The 10,489-nt window shown below is 40.3% G+C and overlaps 1 protein-coding gene across 3 annotated transcripts; it reads left to right on the top strand.

The window, feature by feature from the left end:
* On the top strand, positions 1-9,018 carry cnot8 (CCR4-NOT transcription complex, subunit 8). 3 transcript variants are annotated; one of them, XM_080436272.1, is made up of 8 exons: positions 1-72; positions 879-952; positions 2,021-2,279; positions 3,095-3,288; positions 3,910-4,071; positions 5,530-5,674; positions 7,545-7,655; positions 7,833-9,018. In XM_080436272.1, the coding sequence occupies exons 3-8, from the start codon at positions 2,163-2,165 to the stop codon at positions 7,962-7,964; spliced, it is 861 nt and encodes a 286-aa protein (XP_080292398.1). In that variant the 5' UTR covers positions 1-72; positions 879-952; positions 2,021-2,162; the 3' UTR covers positions 7,965-9,018. The 3 variants fall into 3 exon arrangements, with proteins under 3 accessions (XP_080292398.1, XP_080292399.1, XP_080292397.1); XM_080436271.1 differs by having other exon boundaries at positions 16-81; XM_080436273.1 differs by lacking the exon at positions 879-952 and having other exon boundaries at positions 4-72.
* Positions 9,019-10,489: the final 1,471 nt, after the last annotated feature.

Here is a 10,489-nt window from a genome sequence, read left to right as displayed (position 1 = left end):
GGTCAGAGGGTGAACGCGGTGCTAAACAACCCCAACAAGCAGAAGGCTTCATCACATCCTTCACAGCATCAGGTGCGACGCGTTTTATTCACATTCACACTTTAATCCCGTTTGTAGGAGACACAGGCCGCTTACCTGCTCTGCATTCGGACGTTAATTCGGTTTAAAAAAAACAAAGCGTTTTAACCAGTAAAGACGGTGGCGGTGATATAAAAATCTAGGTTAGCATTAGCACAAGCTAATGCTATGCTTGTATGTAGTGTGTAGTTTTCACTACAACATCTTTTGCTTTGACTGGAAAGCTTTAGACGCCAAAAACGCCTCGTTCAAAGACACTAAACAAACGTGTTAATGGGGTGTTTTGCTCATTTTTTGACAAATGGACAACGCTTTGTTTTTTTGGTTCCATTTATTCAAACAGCCCTGAGCTGCAGTGCTCACTGCTTCTACACCAAACCACCATCATCATCAGACACTGACTGGTCTCCCAACACAGTGCTTCTCAACATGTGTTTTTTTTTAGGGGGTGGACAGTTAAGTAATAATAATACACTTTATTTGTATGGCACCTTTCATGACATGAAATGCAGCTCCAAGTGCTTTACAGGGCAAGTACAAATAATTTAACAATAGAGTAATAAAGGAAAGAAAAAGCATAAAACAACAATAAAATAATAGCAAAAAGGCAGTGAATCAGGCAGGTGAATAACAAAAAAAAAATCAACTTAAAGCAAGAGTGAAGAAATAGGTCTTGAGCTGTGCTTTAAAGCGATCCACAGAGGCTGCCTGTCTTAGGTGTATTGGCCTGGGAGTTTATTCCAAGCCGTCGGCCCGTAGAAGCAGAATTCTGCTTAACTGTGTTTTTTATGTCATTGTAGGCACCTCGAGCAAGTCAGCACTAGAAGACCTGAGGGGGGCGGTTTGGAACATATCTAGGCAGGCAGTCATAGAGGTAGGAAGGTGCCAGACCATTGAGAGCTTTATAAACAAGTAAAATAAATTTAAAAACAACCGGGAGCCAATGTAGTGAGGCTAAAACTGGAGTAATATGTTCTCTCATCTTAGTTTTAGTTAAAACTCTGGCTGCCGCATTTTGAACAAGTTGTAATCTGTCAGTTGTTTTCTTTGGCAGGCCAGAAAAAAAGTGCATTGCAGTAATCAAGCCGAGAGAAAACAAAAGTGTGGATCAAAGTTTTTGCAAGTGACAATTTAAGGACCTTTTTAATACTTAAAGAATAAAGATGCATTACTGCATCAAAAGTAATCAGCAAACCTTACTATGGCCAAATATACTATGGGCGAGTTGTCGAATAATATAAGAAATGAAATAGCTGTTCTACATGCTCACAAGATCAGCTATTTTCAAAATATTTATCTGAATCGAGTCAAACTAAATGTAATGCCGCAACTCCTACAATTCCAAGTGCTTGTCGGGGGGGGGGGGGTCGCGACCTGAAAAGGTTGAGAACCACTTGCTTGCGGCTAAACAGGAGCCACAAATCCACATAGTCACTTATGTTCTACTCTCTGGAACAACCTTCCTGATGCAATATGGATTAAAGTTAGTCGCCACGACTGATTTCAGTACAAAAAAAATAAGAGATTAAAGAGCGATGGGTCGAAATAGCAATAAATGTCCTATTGCTTGAATTGTAAATTGATTGAATATTTTATTAGACAGAAATGCAAACAACACAACATACATACACTTGGTCCAAAAGGATTTACACAAAGTCTAGTGGACTTGTTTCCATTGAGGAAATATGTTCAATATGTTCAATTCATGTTCCTATATGTTCAATTCAGATCAAATATTTGGATCGAAGTGGTTTTCCTGAACTTTTTTTTGTTGTAAACATGTTTTCATTGTACAGTGGTCTCCCTCCTCATCTGTTTTGCATTAAATGCAAATTAAAAATTCTAAAGATTTGATCTGTGCCTCCTTGGGAAGTGGGAACCCTTGGACTCTTACACTTTTTTTTTAAACTAACCTCTCACTTGTTCTTCTCGTTCCTTCCAGAGGTGACTTCATTTCTCTCAGCAGACTGCCCTCCACTCCTTCCTTCCTACCTTCCTTCCTCCCTCCCTCCCTCCGTCTCCGAACAACAGCAGCGCTGTAGGAGTTTATCTTGGGTCTTCAGTCATTTTCTCAGTCTGCCAGAATGCCAGCCGCACTCGCAGATGCCAGCCAAATAATCTGTGAGGTCTGGGCCAGCAATGTGGAGGAGGAGATGAGGAAGATCAGAATCATCATACAGAGCTACAACTTCATCGCCATGGTAAGGGCTGTTGTTTTGTTTTAGTTAGCCACTTGAAAGATCTACAAGCTCACAACGTGTCCCAACGTGTTGTGAGCTTGTAGATCGGCTATTTTTGGTGTAGACGTGGAGTATAGTTGTAACTCAAGTCTGTTTCTCGAAGACTAGAGGGTTTAAGTGGTTAGGGGTCAGGAGAACCAGTGTTGCCTAATTACGTTTGGGTCCAATTCATTTGGCAACACATTTAACCACTTGAACCCTAGAGTTGCTGTTCTGGGAGCATTCTGTAAAAATAACAGATCTACAAGCTGACGATGCATTGTAAGCCAAATAAAAAAGATTTCTGTGGACGGCTTTTATACTAGTGGTTCTCAAACATTTTCATGTCATGGACCCTTATGCTGTGTTCACACCGGCAGATACAAAAGATAACAAAGCTACACAGCGTATTTGTAGCTTTTGTAGCAGCTACAAATGCTGGATGTATCTTTGTATCTTCATGTGGTTGGCTGCGTGCGGAGGACCCCCCCATCAGAAAAGCTGTTATGCAAGGGATCCCTATAAGAGGAGATTTGTGTTGTTGAAATTTTACAAAGTTTTCCTAGTTCTTTCAAAATATTTACGGATTTTCCTTTTTTTCCCCAAAAATAGCTGAAGCATAAAATAGGGTTTCAGTGTTTAATCTTGAATCTCAGTTTGTTGGGGACCCCTTGGAACTCCCTCGAGGACCCCTGGGGGGTGTCCCCGGACCTCCCTTTGAGAACCACTGCCTTTAAAACAGCGCTGTGTGCAGTGAAACGCTAACACCTTTCGTTCCTTCCTTCCCCTGGCGGCAGGACACAGAGTTCCCCGGGGTTGTGGTGCGTCCCATCGGTGAGTTCCGCAGCACAGTAGACTACCAGTACCAGCTGCTGAGGTGCAACGTCGACCTGCTCAAGATCATCCAGCTCGGTCTGACCTTCATGAACCAGGAAGGAGATTATCCACCCGGCACCACCACCTGGCAGTTCAACTTCAAGTTCAACCTCACGTACGTCTCTCTAACTGTTGTCTGTTGTCTTAAGTCTCTTAGCTCCATCTCTCTCTCTTCTGGTCTGTTCTCTCTCCATCCATCTTTTTGTCTAGTCCAGTCGTTCCCAAACTTTTTTTTTTAGCTCTGGACCACTAGAATATTTGTATACCTCCCCATAAAAATATGTATATATATTTAGTTTATAATAAGGTATAATGCAGTCATTTTTCTTTCATAAAACATCTCTTAAAAGAAAAAATAGATTAACATTAAGGATCTAAAAGCCAAATTTAAACGTAGTTGCACAGCGGTGTCGCACACTGCTTGTAGACGGGCTATCTTTGCCTTCCGACTAAGTATAAATCAGACTTAAAGCTACAACTTTTCATGTCCTACCTGCGCAATTGTTGACATTTTTACCATTGACCTAAACTACAGCACACTTAGGCAAGTTTTAGGAATTTAATTTTGATCTTAAGCTTGTTCATCAATAGAAGAGCAGAGAGACCAAATGTTAACACTACCAGATTGGTCAAAATACAATTGTATTTAAAAAAGTAAATAAAGTTACATCAAATAAAGTATATATTTTAAGCAGTTTTGATTGATTGATTGCTTGTGTTGTTGTGTTGGTGGCAGAGAGGACATGTACTCTCAAGACTCCATAGACCTGCTACAGAACTCTGGTCTGCAGTTCAAAAAGCACGAGGAGGAAGGCATCGACACGCTCTACTTCGCTGAGCTCCTCATGACCTCTGGACTGGTCCTGTGTGAAAACGTCAAGTGGCTCTCCTTCCACAGGTACAGCTGTGTGTGTGTGAGAGAGACAGCATTTTTGTGATGATGTTTTACTCGGGACTTTTGCTCACAACACGTCGCAAAGGGACAGGTTTTTCAGCAAAGATATTTAGAGTAGAGTGAGAACAGGAGGGTTCCAAACTTCCAATCATAGAGCCCTTGGGAATCTCGTCAACTAAGTGTCTGGTTTACGTGGTTAAAGAACATATCATCGGCTTTGATATCTGGTCATGTGAAAGGTGATCAGAGAGATCGCCTATTTAGAACAAATATCATTCCATTATGATCAGTGGCCGATCAGTCAGTTCACATGGATTGAAGTTCTCAGTCGCCACGACATCTCTTCTATGGAAGCATGTCACTCAACAAAAATAGGTAATCTACAAGCTCACAACACGTTGTGCTGCAACGTGTTGTGAGCTTGTAGATTGCCTATTTTCGGTTATTAATTATTTTAGTTAAGAGTATTTGAAGTGGTCAAACTAGCAATGGACTACATGTTCAATCTGCCAGAAAACCCTAATGGTCTTGGTCTTGGATATTACATAAAAGCAAAGCCTCAATCTGCAATTTCTTCAAACTGGTATGGTTGTATGGCTACCAAAACATCATCATTCTACATATTGGTCTAATTGTTTATGAAACACATTGCTCGTATATGGGGGTGCGGCTCCGTTAACATTTCACACTGGTTCACAAATCACAGATTAGGACTTGGACTAACGACATTCTTTCAGTTGTGAGATTTTATTTTGCTTTAATCCATGAGTTAATCCCTACTCATGTGAATTTATTTTGTAAATGAAACTTTTGGACACTCAATAATACAGTGTAGTGTTATGTGTGACACAAATAATAAATCTCAATTGCAATGGATGGTTATTATTTTACTATCAGTACAGATTAACTCTTACCCTGCCAGAGTTTTTTCAGAACAGTCTGTAGCCTCTGCCAGGGTTTTGAACGATTTTGGTACCTTTTCGCATAGCCACAAAATATTTTTCTCCAGTATGATTGATCCCCAGAAAATCTCTAATCACAGATGAGATTCAGGTGTGGTTTCACAAATGTCAACGAGGTCAATTTGACCTTGTTGTCATGTGTTGTTTGATGTTTGAAAATAGCTCAAAACCAGTAGTTTCAAACCAAAAAACATTGTGAATTGTTTGTCCGTTTCAATTTTAACATTGAAGTGGATGGAGCAGCAAATCTTTGGAAATTGTTATCTCCTTATTCGTTTGGAATATCGAAAAGGTGTCAATACTAAATAATTAGAGAATCTTTTTTGATTTTTTTTTTTTTTTTTAAGTTTTTTTTTTTTTTTTCATGACGTTTTTAAACGTCTTTGGCAGGCAACAGCTAATTTCTCAAAGACGTTTATAAACGTCTTTGGCAGTTATAGAGTTAAAGTAATAACGTGTGTGTGTGTGTGTGTGTGTGTGTGTGTGTGTGTGTTTCTAGTGGTTATGACTTTGGCTACCTGGTGAAGCTGCTAACAGACGCCCGTCTCCCAGAAGAAGAACATGACTTCTTCCAGATTCTCAACCTGTTCTTCCCAGCGATCTATGATGTTAAATACCTCATGAAGAGCTGCAAGAACCTCAAGGTACAATGACACACATTACATGCTGTACATGTACTGTATGTGCAAAGCACGGTCGTTAACATGCACAATTGTTTTGGTCCAAACTCTCATTTAGCCTCACATTAGCCAGCCTAAATCTCACATGCTCACTTGTGTTGTTAGCAGACCAATCGACATACTACGGGGAAGGTTTTAGATTATGAAGGTTCAACTTCATTTGTCAGCAATGTCAATTACAAAGTAAAAGCCACATGAAATTTGATTTCATTTTGGTAAAAGATATACAAGTACAATCGCAATATAACTTAAACCCAGGATAGCGCATTAAAGTGTAATGAAACACTTGTTTCCAATGTGGTCCTGGCAGCATAACAAATTCATTGTGCGCTAAAACCAGCACAGCGGAGCAATGGAGTACAGCTTGTAAACTGGCTCAATCCCAGACTGGGAATACATGCCTAAAACTCCTTCAATATAATTGGCTCATGAGAGTGTACATCACACCTGTGAAGCTTAATAAGTTTAATAACAATATTCCGGACCTATGCACCAGATGCGGTGAAGATAGAGGCACATTGTTCCACTGTTTATGGTCATGCCCAAGATTGATGGACTTTTGGAGGGAGATTTGGGCAGGAAATACAAAGGATACTTTCAATTAACATCGTACCAGAACCTAAGTTCTTTCTGCTAGGCCTCTATCCAGTTGGACAAAGAATAAAGCGCAGTGATAGAATATTCATAGATATTTGTCTTTTACAAGCTAAAAGAGTAATTGCATTGACCTGGAAGAGGCCGGATAGACCAAGCATTGCACAGTGGTTCAGGGAATTGTCTTTATGCCTACCTCTAGAAAAAATCACATACATATTTAAGGACAAACAAGAGATGTTTCAGGAGGTGTGGGGTTGCTTCATACAATATATGGAAAACAATAATCTGCCACATTTAATGGAAGAATCTGGTGAGGAGTAGTGTTGATGCCTATGTATGTTTTTCTTTTGTTTTTTCTTTTTGTCATTTCAATGATTGTCTTGTATGATTTAATGTAATTGTCCATTTTTGTTTTCTGTTTTCTTTGTATTATAATGATATATTTTGTGTAAAGAAAGAAAAAATAAATAAACATATTGTTGAAAAAAAAAAAACCAGCACAGCAGCTACAGTCTCAAGAGTTAAGCCATTACAATTCACTGTTAAATGTGATCCGTGCTCAAAACTAAACTGCATAAATCTATATTAGAGATCTAAACTACCTGATGGTGCAGCATGGCTCAAGTGCAAACAGCATCGTCATGGGTCCGTTTACATTAGCCACAGACAAGTGGCCATATGGTCCGGCCAGTGTATTTGTTCGGTGCTTGTTCATAAGCCTGATGGCAGCTAGGAAGAAAGTACTCCCATCCATAGCCTTTTTGATGAGACAACAAGCAGCTCAGAATTTTAAACAGTAATTCCACAACACACTTGCAGAGGTTAATCGCCCAACCCGGCTGGGTTCGGTAAGAGTCTGATTAAACTGGAGTTGCTTGCATTGATGATGCTCACAACCAGAGTACATGCTTATGGACCCTTGCCAGACCCCAATGGGTGAAGAGAAACCGGTGTGCTAGCTTTGCATTCTTGGTCAAGCCTAATATGTATGAATGATGTTCAACTCAACACTGCAATAATGACTCCACAGCCTTCAGCTGTCTTACTAATAAAATAAAATAAAACAGTCGTTTAGCTCTGGAGGTCTACTAACTAGGATGCTAATTTATGAAAGTTCTCTCTTGTGACTGCAATCTCACACTTTGGTTATCAATATTGGCCACTAGTTTCAGTATCTATATGTTATTTTCTTTGCATAACAACATAGCATGAATAATTAATGTGTGTGTTTGTACAGGGAGGACTTCAGGAGGTGGCTGACCAGCTGGAGTTGAAGAGGATCGGCAGACAGCATCAGGCCGGATCAGACTCCCTGTTGACTGGAATGGCTTTCTTCAGAATGAAAGAGGTACTTCGATTAAACTACGTCGTGTGGACAGAACGTTTAAATTTTTTATTCTACGTAACATTACATGTTATGTTAGGTAAAATTAAGATTAGACATGATGACATTGCTAGATTAGATTACTATTATGTTATCACATTAGATTAGATAAACATTATCTGTTTCTTTTCTCCCGCACAGCTTTTCTTCGAGGACAACATCGACGACGCAAAGTATTGTGGGAGGTTGTACGGCCTGGGCTCTGGTTCCAGCCAATCACAGAACGGCCTCGCCAGCACCACCAACCAGGACGAGGCGAACAACAAACACTGACCACACACACACACACCCACCCACACACACACACTTTCAAGTGGTAAAAACGCTTGTTTTAACTTTTAACTCGACCAGCAGATGAAAAATTCCCTCCCTTGAATATTCCGTGCCCCCTCCCTCCCTCTGTTCATCCCTCCTTCCGTTCATCTCGCCATCCGTTCATCTCGTCCTCCCTCCACCCAATTCCAAAACAAGAGAAAGAAAACAAGCATGGAGATGATTTTCCTGGTTTCTGAGCTCTGAACGTCATTCCCTGGATGCTGATTGGTTAAGGCAGACATTAGCAGCCAAACGCCCGGTTTATACTCCGCCGTACGACGGCGTCCGCGGGCCGGAAATAGCCGATCTACAAGCTCACAACCTCGACGTTGCATCTGCGTTGTGAGCTTAGAAACCGGCTATTTTCGGGCCGTGGCACCGCCGTATGATGGAGCATACATTAGGCATAACTCAGTGTTTTTTTTTGTTTTTTCTCCACTTTTTATATATGAGCAACATTTCAATTCTAAGAACAAATCCACATTCACAGCGCTGGGACCAGTTCCATACCGCAACGTCTCGCATCCATCCCTCTGTTGCTTTTCAGACGGAAATCCCTTCTTTTTAAAAGAAATTTCACAGATAATTGTTCTGTCTCTCAAAACCTGGGCTCACTCCTTCTCTCTGTTGTTAAAAAAAGAAAAAGGGTTGTATTTTAAACATGTAAATTAAAAAACGTGTACAATTTCATTAACAACAAAAGATGTTTTTAGCTTTTTTTCCCCTCCGTATCCCCCCCCCATAAATCCCCTCTGAAGATGAGTTTTAAAAATGGGTTTCAGGGTCGTCTGTCATGTGTCTTGTCTTGTCTGTCTGTCTCTGTCTGTCCATCCGTCTGTATGAGAGTGTCCAGAGGTGGAACCCAACACACGGCTGCCGTTTCCTCTGTCTCTGTCATGTTGCTTTGCGCTGCGCTCGTGGGCTCGTGTTGAAGCAGATGTTTTGTGGTTGATGTTGTTTTTACATCAGACATTGTTAAGCAGTTGTATATTAAATTGTTTTCTATTTTTAATGTAAAAACCAAGTGTGTGATGGGTCTTTTTTCAGTCTGGTGGCACACAGTGGATATAAGGATAGCAACGTTGTTCTACAGTAGAACAGAACGTAAATAGTCTTGTGTGGCTAGACCTATAGATCTGCGCCTACCAATATATACTTTGATAATATTTGGAATTGGAATCAATCCCACTTCAGTTTAACCACTTGGACCCTAATCTAAGTTAAAACACAGAGGCCAACCGGGTGCTCACAGAGTTAAAATGTCTTAAAAGAGTATTGAAGGTGCTTCTAGGATCGTCGGGAATGTAGACTTGACCCATTAAGACCGGGAACGCATCTGTGTCATTTTAAGATTTCTTTGGGCTATTCAAAAATAGAAGATATACAAGCTCATAGCGCGGCACCGAGTGCCGCGCTCTGAGCTTGTAGATCTACTATTTTAGAAAATGTGTGCAAATCTTTGAATATGTATATTTGTAAGCGAACATTTGTAACTCAAATCTTTGCTTCTGGGGGGTCCCTGGAACAGAATATTTTGAGATGGGGGGGGTCCGCGGTCAAATACATAATTTTTGGGGTCCTTGACAGAAAACTGTTAGGATTTAGAAGACCTTTGTAGAACAGGTCTTAATGGGTTAAAAAGGAAGAGGAGATCCGAGCACTCAAAACATGTGGAGAGGAAGTAAAGTTAAAACAAATTTTATTCCATAAAAATGACATCTTTCAACCGGTTAGGGTCTTCATCAGGGCGAGAAGTGAGTTCTCGCACTAGCAATCTACAAGCTCATAGCGTGTAGATCGGCTAGTTTCAAAAAGATCTTGACAAGAAAAAGTGAAATGTTTGGAATATATTCGGAAAAAAAGTCAGATGGGGGTCTGTGGGGGCCTTAACCACTTTAAAAAGAAGCCCAAAAATCCGCAACCCACAACTACCAATATTTACAAGCAACTTTATAGAAATACGAGGGAGGCACTACAACTGTAGTAAACTAGTTTTTCTCTAAACATTCAAATGTATGAAAATACACATGAATATTAAAGCTGCACTATGTAACTTTCCTCTTCTACACCGGAGTTTAACCTGGTTTCCTGCATTTTTACCATTGAGCTAATGTAGCCTACCAGTGCCTGCTTGCTCAGAGGATGAATTTAACCTTGACCCTCAGGTCAAAATTCGTTTCAGATCCTGTATCTAGCTGAGACATGACCTTTGACACGATCTACATGTCTCAATAGAAGAGCATGGAGAGAAAATACAACCACCCCAATTGTATTAACATACTCTACCGTACAGATTGGACAATATTACAGTTTATTCATTTAAAAAAATTACATGGTTCCGCTTTAATCCAACATTTGAGCTTGGGGTTTAAGTGGTTAAAAAATGTCCACAGATTTGGATTTAGAGAGGCAGTTTCTCCGGCAGGCTGATCCAGACGCTTTAAGACCATATTAGCTGAAGGCTACTTCTCTGTGCATTTGGC

The sequence above is a fragment of the Gymnoscopelus braueri genome (assembly GCF_963280865.1).
Source record: "Gymnoscopelus braueri genome assembly, chromosome: 8".
NCBI classification, from domain to species: domain Eukaryota; kingdom Metazoa; phylum Chordata; class Actinopteri; order Myctophiformes; family Myctophidae; genus Gymnoscopelus; species Gymnoscopelus braueri.
Note: the sequence above shows the minus strand (reverse complement) of the source record. Positions and strands in the feature narration are given on the sequence as shown.

What these genes read in the sequence shown, in the direction of transcription:
- cnot8 (XM_080436272.1), top strand. Translation starts at nt 2,163, where the DNA reads ATGCCAGCCGCACTCGCAGATGCCAGCCAAATAATCTGTGAGGTCTGG. An exon ending in GCTACAACTTCATCGCCATG is followed by an intron (nt 2,280 to 3,094) that starts GTAAGGGCTGTT and finishes CCCTGGCGGCAG; the next exon opens with GACACAGAGTTCCCCGGGGT. An exon ending in AGAGCTGCAAGAACCTCAAG is followed by an intron (nt 5,675 to 7,544) that starts GTACAATGACAC and finishes GTGTTTGTACAG; the next exon opens with GGAGGACTTCAGGAGGTGGC.